General features: G+C 34.9%; 2 protein-coding genes across 4 annotated transcripts; one reads left to right on the top strand and one right to left on the bottom strand.

Moving 5' to 3' along the window:
• Positions 1–809: 809 nt before the first annotated feature.
• On the top strand, positions 810–6,266 carry LOC103998710 (uncharacterized). 3 transcript variants are annotated; one of them, XM_018818528.2, is made up of 7 exons: positions 1,104–1,173; positions 1,497–1,566; positions 1,732–2,016; positions 2,697–2,870; positions 2,944–3,050; positions 4,469–4,785; positions 5,340–6,266. In XM_018818528.2, exons 3-7 carry the CDS (start codon positions 1,750–1,752, stop codon positions 5,915–5,917), a joined length of 1,443 nt encoding a protein of 480 aa, XP_018674073.2. In that variant the 5' UTR covers positions 1,104–1,173; positions 1,497–1,566; positions 1,732–1,749; the 3' UTR covers positions 5,918–6,266. The 3 variants fall into 3 exon arrangements, with proteins under 3 accessions (XP_009418538.2, XP_018674073.2, XP_064982640.1); XM_009420263.3 differs by lacking the exon at positions 1,497–1,566 and having other exon boundaries at positions 810–1,173; XM_065126568.1 differs by lacking the exon at positions 1,104–1,173 and having other exon boundaries at positions 1,504–1,566; positions 1,729–2,016.
• Positions 6,267–14,187: 7,921 nt separating this feature from the next.
• On the bottom strand, positions 14,188–20,894 carry LOC135623509 (eukaryotic translation initiation factor-like). The gene is made up of 9 exons (XM_065126567.1): positions 20,609–20,894; positions 19,741–19,812; positions 19,375–19,470; positions 18,616–18,828; positions 16,866–16,963; positions 16,509–16,596; positions 16,065–16,415; positions 15,735–15,977; positions 14,188–15,610 (listed from the first exon to the last, which is right to left on the bottom strand). The coding sequence occupies exons 1-9, from the start codon at positions 20,732–20,734 to the stop codon at positions 14,579–14,581; spliced, it is 2,319 nt and encodes a 772-aa protein (XP_064982639.1). The 5' UTR covers positions 20,735–20,894; the 3' UTR covers positions 14,188–14,578.
• Positions 20,895–23,211: the final 2,317 nt, after the last annotated feature.

The raw sequence follows: 23,211 nt of genomic DNA, 5'->3' as shown, positions 1-23,211 counted from the left end.
CGACTCTCAATCCTCGTCGCCTTGTTCGCGACGGTTGTCGAGTGCTTTCGTGATTCAGCGTCGCCTTTCATCCCATCTTACTCCTCTGGGAATCCAACTCGGCGGCACGCCGCCGTTGGCCCCACCATCCACATGCCGTCCCGCCGCGGGCCCCATGGAGAAGGTACACGATCCGGCGGCCCGTACCTTTTCTCGCTAGTACGAAAAGACGAAATTGCCCTTCTCCATTTCTTCCATTGGTTCCATATTTATTTATTATCAACCTTATATATAACAATTATAGTAGACGTTTCAATGTGTTATTATTTTTTATTATCGACCAAATTAGTTTTATTTTTATGGACACAAATCCTAATTATTGGGTGTATTACCCAACTCGATGATGCTAATTAATCGAAGGTAATCACAGGGCACAGTGTTAATCCCATAAATTAGTGCAGGAAAGATTGATATCCATGTTATTTGATACCTGTTAATTGCAAATTCAATTAGAATCACGTTGACCAACTCCAACGTTTGGTATGGTTGACCAACAAAACACACGTTTTCCTAAGCTTATTTTGACCGGAACTGAGTCACGACTTTTGTCTCGATCATAGCCCACGTCGGTCACAATTATATTATTATTATTATTATTATCGTTATTATTCAGAACTCTTATTTTTGAAGGTTGATATTTTTTGTCGTGGCTCGGGGAGGGTAAAGATGTAATTTTCGGGGGAAAAAATCTAAACCCCACGTGCGCAGCTACCGGGAGGCACGTGTACGGCTGCTCGCCAAAAACGAGGCCACCGCTTCATTAAATTATCTGTTTGTAATCCCCAAATCCGGAAGGTGGAGAGGCGCATTCGTCGATTCCCACCATTCCAAATCTCAACTCCATTTCGTGATCCGTAGTGGGCGATTAGAGCTTTGATTCGTCTTGGGTTGCAGGGGGAGACCGCGGGGATCCGCGTTTTAGTTAGGGTTTCCGCGGGGTTCGGTGATCCTACCGGCTTTTTTGTGCGTTGTTCTTCTTGTGGTGTGGGCTTTTTGATGGTTCAGTTGACGAATCACGGCAAGCTGCGGCCGGAATCCGAGCTGCCGATGAAGATGACGCTGCCGCTAGCGACGAAGCTGGAGATCGAGGACCCGTTGGAGGACGAGCATGGTCCGCTCAACAAGAGATCCAAGGTCGCTTCTCTTCCTTATCTTCAGCAGGGGATATCTCTTTGCTTTCTTCTCTTCTTTCTCTTTTTCAATTAAAAAGACGATCTTTGTGAGTGCCCTCAAAAAATAACTTGATCTGGTTGGGTTTGAGGGTTCTGATGGTAAATTTTCGTATTGGCAAATTTTCTTCATGGTAAATTTTCGTATTGGCAAATATCAGCTGGCGGATCTATATTTTTGAAAGATATATTTTTGGGATCACTGAAAATATAAAAATCCATATAACTTATGATAGATATGTGACATTGAATTGTGTTTCCGTCTTTCTAAAGATTTAAATTTCATAGGCCGATGCTTGTTTTCACGGAAGAGAATGTTAATCTTTGAGAATCAAACTTTATTTTGGAGCATAATTGGGTGAGTTCCTTTAATTGTTTCACAAAATCTCTTCCTTTCGCTGATGTGATTTTTGACACGAGCAATGTATTTAGGGCAATTTATTGTACTTTACAATCTGGTTATGAAAACAAAATTGTTATATAGTTTTGCAGATTTACTTACTAAATTTGTGTGTGATAGCAGTGTGGAACAGGTGAAAGCATGCCTCTAACAGAAGTTATTCAAAATAATCTGCTTAATGAGCCTAGCCCATTGGGTCTTCGTCTGCGAAAGAGTCCATCACTGGTAGATTTGATTCAAATGAGGTTGTCTCAAGCAAATGCAGCTGCTAATTCATGCATTTTGAACGATGAGAACTTGGAGAATGGGAAAAAGAATGATACTAGGTCTACCATTGCTTTGGCTAACACCGAAAAGTTGAAAGCATCAAACTTTCCAGCTTCCCTTTTGAGGATTGGGACGTGGGAGGTAATCTCCATTATGTTTGATGAAATCTTGTTATTTTCTTTTATCCTTAATGGAGTGAATATCTTTGATTAGTACGTTCCAGTTTGTTCTTATGTCCATATGAAGTACTATGTCACAGAAGTATGATTAAGTTATGCTGGCTTACCAATACTTTGATTGCTTTCGAATGTTCTGTTGAACTAGTAGACCCGATTATGTAGATGTTTTCCTTTGTGATTTATTCCTCTTGTTTTTCTGTAGTTACTATTAGCCTTCTTTACTCACCACAAGTGTTTGGCCATTATTTCTTTGAGTACTATGCAATTAGTTTGGATTTTGAGAATATAACATTGCAGATGATTACTGTTGCAAATGTTCATAGTGCAAAACAGATGAGTCATTAAGAATTCATATGCCTTCTCTTGTCTTGAATTGTTAATATCAAAGGTTGAGTTGTGTTGTGTCTCTGTTGGGGGAGCCACAGACACGGCATGCCATCCCATCAAGACAAGATGTTGTGCATTGCCATGCCATATATCAACATGTGTGCTGTAATTTTGTGTAGTAGCATAATCGGCAGCATATACTAGTGCTGTGTTCCAGTTCGGTTGGATATAATAGCATCCATAGCCCTTGAATCTGTTGTTTACATATCAAGTTGGTGGAATTTAGGGATGTTATCCGATTTCCTTTTTGAACAGTATGTATCAAGGTATGAAGGGGATTTGGTGGCCAAATGCTATTTTGCAAAGCGGAAACTTGTCTGGGAAATTCTTGAAGGTGGTCTCAAGAGCAAGATTGAGATCCAGTGGTCAGATATCACAGCTCTCAAGGCAACTTGCCCAGAAGATGCTCCTGGGACTTTGGATATAGTGGTATAGTGGTAATTTGACAGTACATTGCACAGAGTTTGTCAAAATTCCATGAACATTTATTTCTTTTGTGCAGCTGGGTGGGCAGCCTCTTTTCTTTAGGGAGACCAATCCACAGCCTAGGAAGCACACCTTATGGCAAGCTACTTCAGATTTCACTGATGGGCAAGCAAGCATGCACAGGTAAACTGGATATTCTTGGGTTGAATTATTGATACCTTAAGGAGGATATTGATATTACAACCACTGAGACTTCTGTACCTTGATTGTATCTGCATTTAAGAATCAACAGTTTAGGAAATTCATGTTACCTTTTCTTACAAGAAACAAAATTGCCACAAATGGAGATATTATTTACCTTCCTCGGAATGATATATTTGTTGCTGACCAATTTTTTATTTCTCATGTTCTTACGGTATGGTCCTTTCAACTTATAGTGAGCTATTGATATTCAATTTTATGAAAATGCATCTAGTTTGTTTAATTTGTCTTAGAATTTTTGTTGTTCTTTTATATTGGTCGCAATGAACTATGCATAGTTACATTTTTTAATATGCTGACTTTCACTGCATGGTTCCATGTGGTAGATATGATGGACTTTTCCTATACATACAACAGTATTCTTAAAAGTGCTAGGCACCAAAAAGTACCAAGCTCCCAAAACACAATCCAAGCAAATGCTCCCGAATATTAAAATTTAAAAATATATATTATTATTGATAAATATGATCACAAAAATAAAATTGACACATATGAAAAACCTGAAATATAAAAAGGATCAAATAACAAAATAAAAGAGAAAATAACTCAACAAAATTAATGAATTTGCATCACCCTCTAAGTTCAGTTGTAATTGTCAATATGAGAAACCTTAAAGCTGAAGATAAACTATCAAATAAATCAGCATGGGTATGCACTGGTAGATAACTGGCGATGAAACAAGGCTGCAGATGGCCGCAGATGAAGTGGTAGGGTTTCGTTGGTTGCTTGCATTGGGGATCGAGTAAGTGGTATTAGTTGGTTTGGTTGAACTAACTTAGTTGCCGAGGCTCGAACCCAGGTTGAGCCATGACCAATTTGGCTCGGGCGCATGCTCGAGTCGCCCAACACTTGGGCTCAAGCTTGCGCCCAAGTGGTGCTTCATTGAAACGCCTCATCTCACCCGAGTGTCTTTTGGAAACATTGAGATACATGAGCATCATGATCATATCTTGGCATGGAGATGGTCTTAGCTAATCTAGTTTGAGTTACAAAAAAAATATTGAGAACTTGGAAACTTATCTATGAGATACTTAGTTGGATTTAGCATTTGTTCTCATTTGGCTATTCTATATCATGTTTTAGAATTGTTAGCTGACATTTTTCTCGAATATTTACTTGTTTTTCTGCTTTCTAAATGTGCTTTTCGCGGTTGATAAAAAAAATTAAGATCTATAGGGTATATGTTGAGCTGTTGATTGATTCATAACATACATTAGTTATATGTCTCTTTGTGTATGTGCTATTTATTTGGTAAATGTGAAGTAATAAGAGAATGCAATTCAAGATTTTTCTGGGACTGATTATTTTTAATGCCTACAATATGATATACTTGCTTTCAGGAGGCATCTTCTACGTTGTCCACAAGGTTTGTTGAGCAAGCATTTTGAGAAGCTTATCCAGTGTGATCCACGGTTATGTGCACTAAGTCATGAACCAGATGTTCTCCTGGATGCACCATTCTCTGAACCAAGGTGCTCTGTTTTTGAGGATCATGATGAATCCAAGTGCCATCCATTTGACAAGCTGAAGGATCCATATGGATCTGTGGTTCAAGAGTTTGAAGATTCTGCATTGACTTGTGCTAGCACATCAACTTCTGCTAAGAATGACATCAGAGATCCTATTGATACTGGGAAAATCCACTCACCAAGCCCAGGTAGTTTTGAAGCCCTTTCTTATGATGGTGTATTTAAGTTTTATGGTTCAGGAAAATAAATTTTTGCTTTTCATTACATAGAAGGCTGGACCAACTATGACTAGCATTTTTTCTGTACAATTTCTTCCCATCTTATTATTCCTGTGAACTTTAGCATTAAACTATCTAAAGGACATGTTATGTTTCATCCATTCTTTACATGCTTGGCCTCTTGTTTTTATATTACTAAATTCATGCATCTCTATGCTGATCTTCTGTATCAATACCAAAATGACTACTTCTTTGTTCCACATCATTTTGGCTGCTCAAAACTGCTTGATATAGTAGATATGTGGATCTTTGGTATTTTGTAAGAGTTCCATGAGGTCATGCATGCATGCCTTTTTGGAACAAAGGTAATATTTTGACGGATTCCATTAGCTCATCGATTTGTAAGAGTTCTTAGTTCCACATTACTTCAGATTGGATGCTAATTTATTAATCCATTGACCTGCAGTAACATATTTACTGTTTGCAATTTCGCATTGTTTTTTTATCCTTGGCATTGTGTACAGTGATGGAACCTTGGGTGACGCAAGGAAGTGGAACTGCTGAAACTGAAGACTCGAATAATCAGTGGTGCTGGGACCAGTTGAAAGTTCCTGGACTCAAGCATTCAATGTCCATCAGCGACTTTGTTAATCAAATAGGACATCGCATCTCTGAGCAGATCAGTTTGGGGAATCCACAATTATCTGGCTCGGTTATACCTGACAAAGAAATGTTGGAGGAGTTGGCCCAATGCCTCTTCAGCGATTCCCAAATGCCCACCTCAGATGAGAAATCTGTCATGTCAAAGGTGAATTCATTTTGCTGTCTGCTCCAGAAAGATGTTGGCACAGCCGACAGCCAACAGACAGATGGCGGCGGACCTGCAGCTAACGAAAATGGTTTCTGCAATAATATTTCGGAGAAGCACACATCAATTACCAAAGGTGAGATCAACGATGTACCTGGTCCCAAGGCAGTGGCAAGCATGTCAAGGAAGGATTCATTCAGTGATCTGCTGATGCAACTCCCTCGCATTGCCTCGCTGCCTCAGTTCTTGTTCAACATTGCTGAAGATGAAGAAGATAGCTCTCTGTCAAGCTGAGTTCGATGCAGCTCTTTTGTGTACAGAACAGTAGAGTCTAGATTAGTCTTGGGATGTCAGATAATGGTGATGGATGGGATAAAGTTCCTTCAGTAGCTGACGATATTGTTGGAGCTTTTTATGTGCTTTGGTGAAGTATGTTAAGCTCAAATAAATAAGAGAAAAGATGTTAGGTCATGTTGCTGTCTAAACTCTTGAGGTAGGCCATCCTTTTTGGTAATACAGTTGACCAAATTGGCTGAACTGTTCTGTGGGTTACAGTTGCTGGGATTGACATCAGTTGTGGTACAGATTGACCTTTATTCTTTCATCTATAACAAGGCATATTCTTCCGCTTGGTTGCTTTCTATTTGTGTTGTTTGTTGTGCCTTCTTTATTCAAGAGAAATTGATTTGGAACAATCCTGGATCAATTCTTGAACAACGAAAATATCAGTTCTTGTGCCTGAATTATATTTTCAAGGAGAAGCAGCTGAAGAAAGGAGGGAGAATTAATTCAAGATTAGGTCTGTAGACACTGGTAATCTGTAGAGAAGATTAAGGTGGTGGCAGATTCAAGTTCTAAGATGGTTTTTCCTACATCAAAAGAAAAAAGAAGAGGGAAAAGTTTGATTAGACGACTAGCAACTGATGCAAAGCATATTTTAGCACATAAAATTAAATCAAAACAAAGTAACGATTTTATATAAGTGGAATCACAATACGACGTGGAGAATTAATAAAGGTAGAGATTTTATGAGTGCAAGAGCCAAGAAGGATTATTAATTTTTACCTAAGAAATGCTGTAATCTAACCTCCGTAGTGAATTATTTATTCGAGTTGGATGAAATGATCAATTTATTAGAATTTTTTCTTATAAAAAAGATTAAATATTATTTAGAAAAACAAGAAAAAGGCAATTCCCGGAGTTCAATTGTTGCAAAAGCTCCCATGGCTGTTCTCTGATAAACCAACTGTTCTTAACTTGCATATAGCTAATTGTGGGAGTAATTATTATAAGAAATAAAATTATTATATAAAAAATTAATGTTAGTATTGAAATCAAACATGGTAGATTTGAAACAAAATATCAAAATCATATATAATGTAAATCTACACGAAAGAAGCTAGACTTGAATTTTTCTTTCTATCTTTCACATAATCACTATGAGTGATGGATAAAAGGAAGATAAGAAAAGATCTATAACTTCTCGATAATATCATGATAAGAAAAGATCTATAACTTCTCAATAATATCATATATCTACATATCCGCATTGAGTTCTTAAGAAGGTCCGGTCCTTTTATGGAGATTCTAAGATAAATAATTAGATAGTTATTCCCATCAAGGTCATCTCCTAAAAAATTCAATCATAATTGAACTTTTTTATATTAACCGATAATAATAATCAAAATCCAATCAGATCTATAATATATCTTACCTAATTAAATAGGGTCATATAATCTAATATTTTTTTAACTGACTCGTTAATTAAAAAGATATAAAAGGGTTTAAAATTAAAATAAATATAATAAAATTTATTTAAAATAATTTTACCCAACTAGATTATGAAATTTTAAAAATCATTTGTACACGTACAAATTTTTTTAAAAAATAGGTCAATAAGTTTAATAAACATAATAATACTACATTAAGTCTTACTAGCATTATGAGTTATAACGGTTGTATATCATCAATGTCATACTTCGTTGTTGGTCTTTTTTAATAAAATCTAAAATGACCCATATAATTTGTCTTGTCAAGACAATATTATTATTCACATTCAATCATAATATACACATACATAAATGTGAACAAGATAATAAAAATAAATAATTTTAATTACGTAAGTAAGAATATTAATTATAATGTCTACTCAGCATCATCTATCTTTTATGGATTATTTAAAAACTCGATCATATGAACATGCTCTTTCAAACACTCTAAGCTATAAGTCTTAATTGAATGGATTAATAATTAATATAGTAGAACTCGAATATTTAATTAACATTAATTGTTTCTGAACTTTGACTATCATATACTTTATACTATAATGCATAAAACTACTATATTACTTATCATCCCTAGAAAAGAAAACTACTTTGATATGTCACAAAGTATCTTCAACCACTTGATAATTGAATCTGATCATATCTAGGTCTTGAGATAAAATTTCGATAACCATGAAACTTGATTAATGGCATCAAAACATATCATAAAATCAACTTCTATTATTAATAATATAATAATATATTATTTTATTTTTTATATAAATTATCTATCTAATTGATATAAATATAAATTGTAAAGTGGACTTTCTATTGTCAATATAATTTACAAAATTAGCATATGAAAATACCATCATTTCAAGCTGATCTAATTTTGTATATGTGAGTATATAATCCTTCATCTATTTCAGATATTTTATTACTTTTTTAAAAGTCTTTTAGTATTTTCATTGCCCGGTAACTCTAATATTTATCTAGTATTTCAACTACAAAATTGAAATCTAATTTTGTATATGCTTAAGCATATAATAAACTTCCAACTATATATACATAAATAATTTTTCATATATATGATCATATAATCCTTTGTTCATTCCAAATATTATTTCCTTTGTAGTCTCTTGGTGTTTTCATTCCTATGTAACTCTAATATATACCTAGTATTTCAATTACAAAACTAATATATGATCTAGTATAGACTTGAGCGTACAATAGACTTCTAACTAGCATATATATATATATATATATATATATATATATATATATATATATATATATATATATATATATATATATATATATATATATATATATATAATATTTTTCTAATTTGACTCCTTTCTAAAATATTTAAAAAACATTTATTTTAACTAAATTGTTTTACTTTCATTGTTTGCTAAAAAAAAGTTGTATACTTAGTCTCGCCAAGACTCGATCAATATATCCTTACTTAGATAGTCCTAATAATCCTTGAGATTTATCTCTAAATATTTCAATACTATTAATATAAGATACCTCATTCATATCAACCATTTTAAAATTATTGGTGAGAAATTTCTTTATTCAGTATAATAAACTAAGATCATAAGATCACTGCTCTCACTTATCAGTAATCCATATATAATACCAGTATAATAAACTTGCTCATATCGATATTTAGATATAAATACTGATCAATAGTATTTTTCTTAAATTTAGACACCAAATTTTCTATTTCTTTTATTTTGCCTTTGAATTATTTAATATAAATCTAGTTCCTTATTCGAAAAACTTATTTTTACATATATATGTTGTAACTCAAAATTATAATGTCATGATGATTTTTAGTAAGTTTATTTAAATAATAAACAAAAGTCTTTTTAAGATCGATGTGTTCTTTATGAGTAAAATCTTTAATCACAAGTCTAATTGTTATATTGTTTGATATTATCCTTTGAGTGATGTTTATGTAACAAATTATTCTTTTATAGTTATTGGATAATTCGATAAGTTTTTAAACATCATTCTGGCCCCAACTTTTAACTTTTTTTTATATCATATTACTTTTTAGAATTATTATTTTCCTTAACATATGAAAACAATGAGAAATTATTTTAATTTCTATATCAAAATATGATTCTTGTAGATATAAATAATCGACAAAAATGATAAATCTCATTTTCCTTTAAAATATTCTCAAAATTATCGATTATGATTTATCCTACAAGCTCATAAGTAGTAATATCAATATTATGTGTGAGTTTATGTTTTTTTGTTATACGTTTTTATTAAATTATTCAGTGATTTGAGGAACAACAATCTCTCGAATAAAAAATAATAAAAGAGTATCAACATATATCTCCTCAATATCAAAATTAAATTTTAAGAGTTTCACTCCCATTGATTTACTAGTTTTTTAGGAATCTTATAGTAACATATTCAGTTATTCTTGTACTATGATTAAAGTAATAAAATCTGTACCCCATTAAATTTTTTAAATAATAAATAAAATGTCTAGAAATAATCCTTGAATATGATTTCTTTTCATGTGAATTGAAGATTGTTATCGTAGAACAATCATAAATATGTAAATATCTTAAATTAGGTTTTCTATTAGTCAATAACTCAAAAGGAGTTGATGTAGTTGACTTATTAGGAATTATATTCAAGATATATATAATCGTTCTTAGAGCTTCTCCTCACATCGATTCAGATACAAAAGAATAATTTATCAAGCTCTTATAATAGTAGGATTTTACCTTTTAACAATATCATTTTGCTATAGCACATCTAGTAAGACATATTAAGTATAAATACCTTACTATTCTGGGAATATGGTAAAAGAACCAAAATTATGATCAGGCTTATCATATCTATCATAAAAAAAATTATCACCCTCGTTAGATTTGATATTTTAACATTTTTATCTACTTATCTCTTGGCTTCATTTATGTACATCTAAAAGTATTAATAGCTTGATCAAATAAATATCTAAGAATAATAATTAAATTTTTATTTATCATAAGCAAAATTTTATCAATATATCATATGAGAAAACTATCAAAGAAAATCATAATTTATAATTTTTTTTAATTTCACATGTAACCCTTATACTAGTTTACCCTATTTGATTGGGTAGGTTTAGAATTGAACTATCCAAATTAGACTAATAGATTTGGGCCAATCATTTGTTCAATTAGGCCCGTCAAAATTAAAATTGATCAAAATTTAACTTTTTTCGAATTGGATCTGATTGATCATTCTAAATTTAATTAAATAATCAAAATTCAAATCAAGTAAAAAAAAAAAAAGATCGAAATCAAAATCCAATCAAATTTAAACTAATCAAAGTTTGGTCAATTGATCGAGGTCAAAATTTTGTCAAAATAAAATAGTTATCAAAATAGGTGATTTTGGTCAAAATGAAGCCCTATCCTCACGCAACATCTTTATTGCAGTGTGGTCGTGCGCTCACCAAGGAGCAGCACCGTCGTTGTGCTGTGGAGCTATCGACATGGTGCCTACACGAGGGACTATTGTCGTTGCGGTGCATGGCCTACACGCCATCTATAGCGCCTGTAGTTATTACCTTAGAGAACAACGCCAAGGTGCGATGCTTCCCTTTTCCACTATGATTCCCTCTCGTGATGCTTAGGCGACCGTCGTCTGTCCATCATGACTCCTTTCTGTGGCATCCTTCACTGGTTTGGTGATGGCTAGCATATGCTATCACCTAGTGCTATCGTCGTCCATTATCTAACTGTTGGGGATGGAGGAGCAAGAAAAAAACAGAATACTACGATACGAGTAAAAAGAATCCTTTTGACTCAAGAAAACTGATATAGTATTTAAAAACAGGAGGATTGATAAGAACACTTACAAGATACCAAATTCATACACTCTCTATATATATTGCTCCATAAACTACGATCCTATTTATAGGACCTAGTGACAACCACCCTATAACTACTAGATTGAGGTACTTATTAAAATCATCCTGTAACCACTAGATCATGATAACTATCTAGATAATTATGAATCAAATCTCAACACTTCCCCTTGATTCATAGTTGCATACACCAATTTGCGATAGAAAATAAACATGCTTTCGAACTGGAAGTGATTTGGTGAGGATATCCATAACTTATTCATCCGTAAATAATAAAAAATATTGACTTCCACCAAATGATTTTGTATTCATAGGTCTACATAAATCAGCATGAATTAATTCAAGACAATTGAATGCTCTCTATTCTTTTCCAATAGGAAATGATTTTTTACTTTGTTTGTCATAAATGCATCCTTCACATACATTGAGTGTATTAATCTTGGGCAATCCGAAAACCATTCCTTTTTTACTTAAATCATGCAAACATTTACTATAATCAAACCAGATTTTTTATCTCTAATAGTGCATGAACCATTATCAAATATTATTGAATATCCATCATCTACTAATCGTCCAACACTTAACAAGTTATGTGATAAAGTAAGAACAAAGAAAAAACATTATCAAGGTATTTTTACCTTCCCTTGATTTGTCTTCACTTTAATTTTTTCTTTCCCTTCCACTTGGATTTGTTTGCTATCTCCAAGTCTAACTTTCAACTTTGTAATTTCTTTGATCATAATTTGATTGCCCTTGTTTATCATGCCCATCAAAGTGCCCTCTGTCTCTTCCTCTTCCATTTCCTCTATCATGAAATCCTCCTCTACCACGTCATCTTCCTATTGATTTTTTGTGTTCTTTTGAAGTAGAAGACTCCCCCTTAACTTGAAATGTTTTTTCTTCACTTTTTTGAAGTGACCTGTTCAACCTTACTTCATGTGCTTGGAAGGAACCCATTAGTTCATCAAATGAATATGTAGATAAATCTTTTGACTCCTCAATTACGGCAACAACATGATCAAATTTTGGAGTTAAACTTCTCAAAACTTTTACAATAATTATATGATCAGGAAGATGTTCACCATAAGATTTTATTTGACTAACAATTTCAATCACTTGAGAAAGAAAATCTTATACCGATTCATTACTTTTTCATGAACAAAATTTCAAACTCGTGATGAAGGGTTTGAAGTTTTACCATAATCACCCTTAATAAGCATTGAAATTCATTTCGAAGTATCAACCAAGCTTACTTTGAGATTGTCGCCACTGCAATTCTTGAGAAGATCGTCTCATGTACAGCTTGTTGAATGAAGAACAATGCCTTTGAGTCATTCTTTCTATTTTCCCTCAACCTGATTTCGTTATCTGGATCCGTATATTCATTCTCTATTAAATCCCAAATATCTTGAGACTTGAATAGAGTATTCAGAGGTTGAGACATGGAATTGTCGTTGAAAGTCATAGTGCCCAGTTCAGATTGAAACTAGCTTTGATACCATAAATATTGGGGATGGAGGAGCAAGGAAAAAATAGAATACTACGATACAAGTAAAAAGAATCCTTTTGACTCAAGAAAACTGATGTAGTATTTAAAAACATGAGGATTGATAAAAACACTTACAAGATACCAAATTCACAAACTCTTCATATACATTGCTTCATGAACTACAGTCCTATTTATAGGATCTAGTGACAATCACCCTATAACTACTAGATTGAAGAAGTTATTGAAATCATCCTGTAACCACTGTATTATCGTGATAACTATCTGAATAATCTCAACACCAACAATCACTGTTTCTCGGATTTCCTGCTGTTATACTGCACGGTCGCTAGGTGACTCAACACCGACGGTCGTCAAGTGACCCAACACTGTTGATCACCTGGTGGCTTGCTTCTGCCCATTCTGGAAATATAGCACCATTGCCCGTTTCACCGTACACCATCACTTAGTAGCAGCGCATTGTATCACCATCTTATGTTGTTGTGTCCACCACCACCTGCAAAAGCCTTGTCGCACATAGTAGCACAGCCTGCTCGGTGTGTGACGCAACCACCTCCACACCACTTTGGTAAATAAAAACATATTTTGGTAAATAAAAAATGATGATAATAATAGATTTTATATAAAATAGATTTAATGCACAAATAGATTAAAAATAGATCTAATTTCTTTAATAATCTATAATAACTTAGATTTCAATGACATAGCTTTGACACACATTGTATTGTATGAAATAAAACTATTATATAAAAATTTAATATCATAATTGAAATCAAATCTCATAAATATGAGACAATATACATACTTTTTGAACATCATAATCAAAATGATATCTCGGATATTGTGAAGCAACACATGGTGATCTGCATGCACCATGAATCTACACAAGAAAGAAAAAAAAATATATCTTCTTCTCTCTTCTTATGATTGCTTATAACGATCCTATTATAATTAGACTTCTTCCTATCAAGATCATCTACTAAAGAATCCTATCATAATTAAATTTTTTATTAATTTATAACTTTAATCAGATCTATAATATATTTTATCTAATTAAATAAAACTATATAATCTAGAAGGTAGAGATCAAATTTTCCAATGATAGAAAGCTTAAAGAAACGATTTATATAAGTGGAATGACAATACGAGGTGGAGAATTTTTGAGTGCAATAGCCAAGAAGGATTATTAACTTTTACCTAAGAAAATGCAGATAATCTAACATCCATAGTGAATTATTTATTCAAGTTGGATGAAATGATCAATTTATTAGAATTTTTTTCTTAAAGAAAGACTAAATATTATTTACAAAACAAGAAAGGGCAATTCCCAGAGTTCCACAGTCGCAAAAACTCTCATGGTTGTTCTGAGAAACCATTGCAAGCTATCTCACATAAGACTGTTCTCAACTTGCATGCCTAATGGCCGGAGTAATTGTTCCTTCCAACTTCAATAAAGTTCAGATAGCATCGCAACAATTGTACAACTCACAAACTTAATTTGAACGTGTTCCACATCCCATACAAAAGAAATGGAACATATTGAAAGGAAGAGAAAGGCAAAAGAAATGGTACTCAACAAGTGAATTTACTAGGGGTACAACATGTAGAAGATGACAACCTATACTGGAAGCCATCGTACAAAATTCGATGTACCAATTTCCAGTACGCAAACACTGCTAATGATGCAAAGTATGGAAGGATGAAGGATCATCGGGCGTATTCTTACCCTGTAAGCAAAGAGACTATTGGCATTGTTTAAGCTCCGATCATTTAAGTTGCAAAGGAGTAACTCTAATCATCTAGTTCAAATGTATGAGTTTCTTGCAAGCGTTGATTTCTGCAGCATATTCACTCAATGGCGGCTGACCATCGGGACTCGCTTGAAGAGTTCTTAAGACACAATCAAATATTGCTGACTGGAAGTTGGCATCTTCTACCTTCTTGAGAATTTCCTCCACTACCTTCAAATCAACACCATGGACAAGTATTAGTTTACCAACCACTTCACCAAAGAATGCAGGTGCTTTCGGCAAATCAATGGCAACATCGTCCAGCATAGCCCCATAAAGCAGACAACCTGTCCCCAAATCCCTTGGAGTAAAAACTTTCTTAATCAGCAAATGCTCCAAAAGCTTCATTAGGAGTTCGAGACATGAAGGGCCCTTGTCGAGTGCTAGATTGATGGCTTCCTTGACAACTTCCGGATGGTATTCTGGACTCTTCAGTTCTTCTACACATTGAAGTGCTTCGTCTAGAATGCGAATGTGAAAATACTCCTCCAAAAGAGCAACAGTTTTCTTATGTAACTCCATAGGATCAAATTTTGTTGTTGCCACTGACCTCTCTGGAATCATAGCTGGTGCCACTTGACCAACAGGCCTCAGCGACCCAGAGCTTGGAGATGGAGAATCTAATATGCCTGAAACAAGAGTAGAAGAACGAGCTGGTGGGCCACTGCCCTGCAGCAACGCACTAGTCTTACCGGAAATCAGGTTACGACTGCCTTGAGGTAAGAACTTAGAATTGATGGATGATGACTTGGCCATAGGAGAACTACGGACACGATTGGCATCACCCCTGGGCATAGATTTGCTCCGTGGAACTTCCCAGTCATCCCCATCTAATCCAGGCATTCCAGGCATTTTTCTCATTCCAGGCATCCCAGGCATCATACCACCAATTCCAGGTCTGTTGACAGGAAATCCAGTAGTGTTAATACCCCCTAAAGCACTGATATCACGGCTATTTCTCATGCTTGCAGTTGCACCAGGACGTAAACCAAGATTCTTTTCTGCCTCAGTATGAATTTCACTAATGGTCTTGGCCTTCACCTGGAAAACCAGGAAAGCCGTCAATTCTCACAGGGGTAACATCAAGCAATGTGTCTTAGAAAGAATTAATCCTCCTTGCATGGTCATCCATCAAATAATATCAATGACAGAACCAAGTAGTTACCTCTTCACGACGGGGGACCCAGTTGTTTGCACGTAGGTCAAGCACATCACGGACCATAAATCTTAGGCGTGATGCAAGTTGAGGATTGGAAACTAGCTCCTTTAGTCGATTGAAATAGGCATCATTGAAGTGACGAGACTTGGGGCTTGCATCCAGCTGCTTCCCTATGGTATTGAACAACTGGCAGATTGCCTCAACATTTTCTTCGGCAGGACAGGTTTTGCCATCATGCCCCAGAAGCTCCTGTATACAGATTCTCTGTTAGAAAATCTCTAAAAAGAGTACATTCCATAAAAAATAAGAACTATAATCAGCATAAGCAATCATTACCTGAGCAACATGATGAACTATTTTCTCTGGCACCATCTTTTGCTTCAAAAGCTCACCAATGAGGTGAATGTTACCAAGAGTTCGAAGTTTCACCATTCTCTCTTTATCTCTACGTTCCATTTCTTGGTCTGGTGCAGTCAGCTTTCGCAATTCAGCCCTCAGGCTGTCAGCACCTTCAAATGCCTCCTGGCAATTATTTAAGAGTATACGCTTGAAAGTGATCTCCTTCCCACCTTCTTCTTCAGGGGGGAATAAGGGAAGTTTTTCATTGATATCAGAACAAAGTTGAGCATACATGGGACAGAATGTTGGCTCAAAAACAGCTTTCTCAAAAATGAGAGTAATGACACCCTGCAGCATAGGTGTTTTTCAAATTAAATTCTGATAAATTACAACTAAACATATCAATGGCAATATAGTATAAATCTATGGGAAAATCAAAACCTTTAGAATATCAGGTGTCGTAATTCCAGCATCAATTAGTTGTCCCTTGAGGACATCAAATTTTTCTGGTGTCAGCTTGTTCAAGATACTGCAACAAATATCACCAGGAAATGAAACCTGTTCTAGTGGATCCAATTAATAAACATTGTATTGCTTTCAAGTAAAATGTAGTCCATGTACCTTCAAAAGAAGTGAAACAAATTCTAGTCTAAACCAGAACCACAAAGCCAAAACCAAATAAATCAAATGGAGGATGACTATTGCAATGCACATACATAGTCACCTCCATAGTTAGAGCAAGAGCAATTATGCAAATCATTAACAACTTTCAGTAGACTAATAAATTAGTTAAAGTACCCTTTTACTGTTTTTAGCACCCGATCATTTTCACTGAGATTGCCTCTTCGTGCAGACCATGGCGCTTCAGCCTTGACCAGAGCAGGAGCACGTCCTATCTAATAAATTGTAATTAAAAAATGTCAAAACACAAACAAGAAAAGAATTCTAAAATGCACAAAAAAAATATAGAAGAACTAAAAATTGCAGAGATGACAAGCATAATGTTCCTTGAATAATCTAGAAGGTGGGCAGGATAGTACAGCTACTTAAGCATGTGAGACACTGATAAAAGCAAGATTCTTAGCAAATGCCTATATATGAACCCATGCTAAGTCCCTGTTTCAGTTCTCATGGCCACAGTTATCCAGGATAGTTAAGTAGGCATAGATGGTATTGCACAAATTTGACCATGGGCAGGCAAGCCATATAAAGCCGAAACATAGACCTATTTAAAGAACATGGCCTAAAAACAACATAAGTTACACATTTGGAACAAGTTAATGGTTAAAAGGAAAGGACTACATGAGATGTTCAAATTATCATGAAGTACTCACACCTAAAAGTTAAAACAGTACAATCTTAAATATACCATTAGGTACCACTTTTAAGTTTTCAATCTGGCAGACGTTCCTTTTACTGAAAAACCCATTAAATAACTCACATACTTGCTACCCATGTGAAGGAGCAAAACTAACAAGAACATTAGATGCTGAAGTTAACTAATGTCAACAACTTGACAATAAGAAAATTCTCATGGAAGATTGGTATAAACATAGAAAATGAATCAGCAACTTGACAGGAGGGATGAATATGTTGTCCTCACAAGAACCGTCAGTAGTCAAGTTATAAGTGCAAAAAGACATCCTTTCTTATACAGATTCAGTGTTGGCAGCTACCAAGAATGTGAGCATAGTATGCCCGAATATTATGCATACTTTAACTAAGATGTGGTCATATAGAAGATGAAAGATTAGACCAAGAAAGTGACAGGATTCACTTAACCGATACACATATCTTATATATACATACATATAAAAAATATTTTCAGGGCATGTGCAGCCCAAATAATTGTCTTCTCGTGTAATCATTTTTACAAGAAGTTTCTAGATTGCGTGAAAAAAGAAACAAAGAGAAAAATCACTAAAAGGTGTAGAGGGAAGACATGGGGACAGACAAAAAAAGTGAAAGCAAAGGAGAATCTGGATGTGATGTAAGCGGAAAGAGGATCGAACGATGACGGTAAGAGTAAAATGGTTCTATCAATAGTAAAAATTGGTTATGATCAATTTGAGGGGATCAAGCCTCCAAAACCAAGAGACAATGTGTGGGATGCAATCAAGCTTCTGGGAATCCACAAAACAGACTATTAAACCAATCATAAAAGGAAAAAACTCACTCATAATAATGAATAGACTCAACACTTTCTAAAGGATCTAAACTCTTTAGAAGTGGAGCAACAACATACTATAATGACAAAATAAAAATTCAGTCAAACAGACTGCCAAAGGAAATATAAGACTAAGCTTAAAACTGCACATAGGAGACTTATATACAATTAAAAATGAAATTTTGAAGAAACATTCAGACACCATGGTTTTAAATGCAACAGTGATAGACAAGTAACATATATGTAAAAAAAAGAAAGACCACAAGTCACCAAGATAGTGAAAAAAAAAAAACCAAATACAAGAAAAGAAGGTATATAAAGCAAACAGCTCGAACTACATGAAAGAAAAGAAACATTTCTTCAGTCCAACAAATATATTACCGCTTGAATAGAAGAAACTTGAGTGTTTGAAGAAAACTGGGAGCCCTGCTTATTCAATTGCCTTATTTCTTGATGTCCAGAGTCCATTGATTCTTTGTTCTCATGAATTGTATCCCAAGATCTCTCGTCTCCAAATGAAGTAGATTGTCCTGAACGGCCACGCCAATCACGACTTTCTGGTTCAAAATAGCGACTCTGTGATTGACTTGCCAACTGGAGACACAGACAAACATAAGATGATGTCCCAAACGTTTTAATAAATTCATGAGCATAGACAAATGGAAGATACAAAAAACAACCATTAGAAACAAGAAGCTTGCTCATGCTGCTGCACAATCTAGGATTGTGTCACTGAGAAATAAATGTCAGATCAAATGTGATAGCCTCAAAAAGTTCCACATTGGATGTGACATATAGTATCATGTGCAAATCATGACACTTAACCGAAGAGAACCTTCTTGAGGCATAGCTCACACTGTTACCAGCTTCATAATGATAAATATGACACTGGAGCATCAGCTGTTCACAGAACAATGATAGAGTTGGGACCTAATATGCATCATGTGAACCTATGATCCAGCTGAGAACAGTATGCCCTAATTATGAAAGGAACAGATTGTGCTTTCATTAGCCTAGGATCCCACATCACTTGCAGTAAATCTTGTGATTTAAAGGTGTGGGGAAAATCCACATGATTCTCGAATTTAGTCAGGACACCATACTTAGCAATGCTCTTTAACATGAAGTAGGAGAACATACATTAGCATCACTATGACCCCAAGTCTGATTTTCGGGAAACAATTCTGCATCAATCTCCTGTTTGAGTTTCAGAATGTCCTCTGGTGTCTGCACACCCTGGCAAGAGAAGGAGTAGGATTAACAGTTATGGAAAGCTATAATTTCAAAGATACATATGATCCACCAAGCACATCTACTAGGATGGGATTAGTTTATCAAAGAAGTGTTCTCACAACTAGCTAAAATGCAGTTGATATGCAATCGATATTTAACCAATCTTGTTAGAGACTGTCATGAGTAATAAGTTTTACCATGTTCAAGAGAATCAACAGGAGATCATAATGTGATGAAAGAAATACACTTCAGAAGATGAATATTCTGGCATACCTCACGAAGTTGCAGAAGTTGGTCCTTAGTGTAATGAATGCATTCACGACTTTCAAATCTTGAGTCTCCAGTCTGACAAAATAGTGATACAAAGTTAGATGATACTCTAAAGAGTTGCTCTGACAGGTGTCCATAAGGCAATAAATAACAAGTAGAAAATTCCAAAGGGCAGCAATCACAATAACTTGAACAACATGACAAAATGGCATGCTGTACTAGTGAAACATATAAGAAGTCCGATAAACTCCAGAAGTTGGATAGGATATAACCAGCCCCAGTAACCTGAAGGACTGATGCTAGAATCTGTTCATAAGCACGTTACAAGGTTTAACTGCCACGAACATAAAGTATATGAGCAACTAGTCACACTGGGGAAATTGGACAAAGAGATTAACCAATCAATCTAATCATGTAATACAGAAAACAAATATGAAGATTTACAATAACATGGTTTCGACAATAAGATATGAACTTGACAGTGACAGACTAGTCAAGTTCAGTAGTAACCAAAAAGGATTCATTCACCCTAATTATAACCACACCAATTAAGAATACCAAACTTAGTCCGCATGATTTGATACCTTTTTAGAATCAAAAAGCTGGTTCCACCGTGTCAATTAGTGGGAAAACACGATTCTGGAATAACGCAGAATGAGTTACCACCAAAAACCACAGTTTTTCCATCAAGCTCCAACCACCACAGGTAACAGAAAGCAGATGGAACTAAAGCATATGTAATAAAGCCAATCGATGAGTCCAGCAACAAATCGTAAAATCCCATCTCGCACATCGGATCAAACAATTCAAAGATGCAAGCTTTCATCAATCGAAGGAAGCCACATGTCAATTCAAAGAGTTCCCGACCGACCTTGAGCGAGATGGGAACGCCGGCGGAGGCCGAAGAGTCGAACCGGGTGCCGAAGATTCTGCTGCCTCGGCTCCCGCTGCCACCGCCGCCAGGCCTCAAGCTGATGACCGTCTGATCCGTCTGCATACCTCGCCGAATAACGTCCTCCTTCTCTGGGCGGTGGTGCGACCACGGCGGTAATCCAATCGGCTCTGCGACGGGAGGAGGAAGCGGAGGGGATGAGAGGAGGAGCTCTTGGCGAAGCCCTCTTCGCTATCGGGGGGCCGCGAAGAGAAGGGCGAGAGAAAAGGACAAAAGACGGAGATGCGGAAGCCCTTATAATTGTCCGAAAGCAACAGTGCTGTCGCCGTGTAGTTTCGTAATTATATTGACTTGTAGGGGGTATATCTAAGTCTTGTAACTGACGCAATTCGTATTTGTAGCTTTAAATAGAGCAATACGTTTTATGCCCTGTCTTTCACCCCATCATATACCTTCTTTCTTATTGGTGATATTAAGCGGGCCCCATTGGATCAATCTGCAATACGGCGTCGACGACAACCGAGTCACGTGTTTCCTTTTCTAGTAGAGTTGTATTATTCTGCAAATTGACGAGTTTACCCCCGTGCGTGACAGTAAATATCGGATGAGTGCCATTGTCGGGCGCCTGGCGACCCCTTTGGCACGTGCTGAGTTCGTGATAACGAGGAATTAAATATAAATGTCACTAATATATATATATATATATATATATATATATATATATATCTAAACGAAAATATAAGAAATCAAAATAAGTCTTGTATTAATTGATGAATTAAGTCAACACATTGTTGGTGCAAAAGGATAGAAAAAGATTAATTAGAACCAATAAGGTGATGTAAAGACTTTTAATTGGGTATTGATTAATTGATTTATATGAAATCAGCTAAACAGCCAAGTGAAGGAGGATTATTTTCATGGGCAATAATTAAATATGTGTTTTATGCATCGAAAAGATTGTACATAACTTATGCAAAAGTCAAAGTTATGAATTAAAATTATGATATTTGAATTAAAAAAGTTCTCATTGTCCATGCAAGAAACCTATGAGAAAATTTTATGTGATGGTATCTACATAAAGGAATAGGCATAGATTAATATAGAATCTCATCAAGATTATGTATTGCATAATGGAAAAGGTTCATGTATATTTTAGATACATTCTTTCATTCAATGTATTTGGTTGGATTAAGTTTCTCTATCTACTGATTGATTAGGAAGTTTTACTATGGTTAATTTCATTGCACACCCAAACTTCAATTTGTAGGTGCAAATGTGCTTTGCCACATCTATGATGGCTAGTCCAACATAAAAAATGTACCACCTCATTGCAAGTGCTCCTCATGTTCAAATATTCAAACTAGCACATTGGAATCTTGATGGGCTTTTTTTGGTCACTACAAGTCAAATCTTTAGGCTTTTAATCATATGTTCAGCTATGGTTTTTAATATATTTAGCAATGATTATAAGAATGCCTCAATGTGAGGTTTAGCATGCCTAATCAATCACCTATCAATTTAAAGGTGCCCTAATCCTAGGGAAGGAATACTAATTAATATTTTTGTTTTGGACAACACAGGCAAAGAGACCCCATCAATAACCATTTTCAAAGAACAAATATTTCATTGTTGCCTTATCACTTGCCCAGTTATTTGTTTTCTTATATACCAAGTCAATTATGAGGTTGAAGCCAATCAAAAATCCAAAACATATAGATGTTGTTGGGCCAACATTGTCTATATTCATTCATAAGAAACTTCAGTCAGCTAAAAGAAACACATTTGACATTGTGAAACAACCTTAGAAACATCAATAAGATAAAACCTTTATATTTTTTTTTCTTTATTTAATGACCCAAGATATGAGCCAACTCCCATAGGAACTAAGTATTTGGCCCTCATAAGAGACCAAAGTCTTACAAAACTCACTAACAAAAATTATAATTATAGGAATCATTTATCACTTTCCTGTTGTGGAAGTGGAGCACTATATTGCAAAAGTCATTGGTTGTCATTTAACCATCACATAATGTGTTATTTGTATGTGTAATATATTTCTTAGTCACAGTTTTTTCAAGAACAGTTGTCAAGAGCTTAGAACAAAATTAATAATAATATTTTTTTGCAAAAAAAGAAAAGAAAAAAAATACAAACATGCTGTAGATAGACCCTACAGAACTTTTCAACTGGGATATGATTTCTTGAGAATTTAATGGTTTTTTTTCTGTTATCAAGAAATTGTTTACTGTAAACCTATGTTTTGTTCTCAACTTCATACTTCCAACCCTGTGGAACAAGTTTTAGACTCCTTGTGGGCCCAAGTGTTGGATTCTTGGAGTGCTTATCATTGTCATGCAAACTTGGAGCCAAGTAGTTCTTGAGAGCAATTGGAGGGCTGAGTCAGTCTCCACTTAAAATTGGTTGGTGCAATTGGGTTGTTGGATTTTAAATTTCAAAAGTAGTTTCAAGAAACCTGTAAATACATGCACTGCAATTTTTTATTGAAAGATTAAAGAGACATGTCTTAGGTTTTATGATAGAAAGATGCTTGGGTGGAGATTTGTGATGATGATGATTTCATC

Source organism: Musa acuminata, chromosome BXJ2-9 (assembly GCF_036884655.1).
Source record: "Musa acuminata AAA Group cultivar baxijiao chromosome BXJ2-9, Cavendish_Baxijiao_AAA, whole genome shotgun sequence".
NCBI classification, from domain to species: Eukaryota; Viridiplantae; Streptophyta; class Magnoliopsida; order Zingiberales; family Musaceae; genus Musa; species Musa acuminata.
Note: the sequence above shows the minus strand (reverse complement) of the source record. Positions and strands in the feature narration are given on the sequence as shown.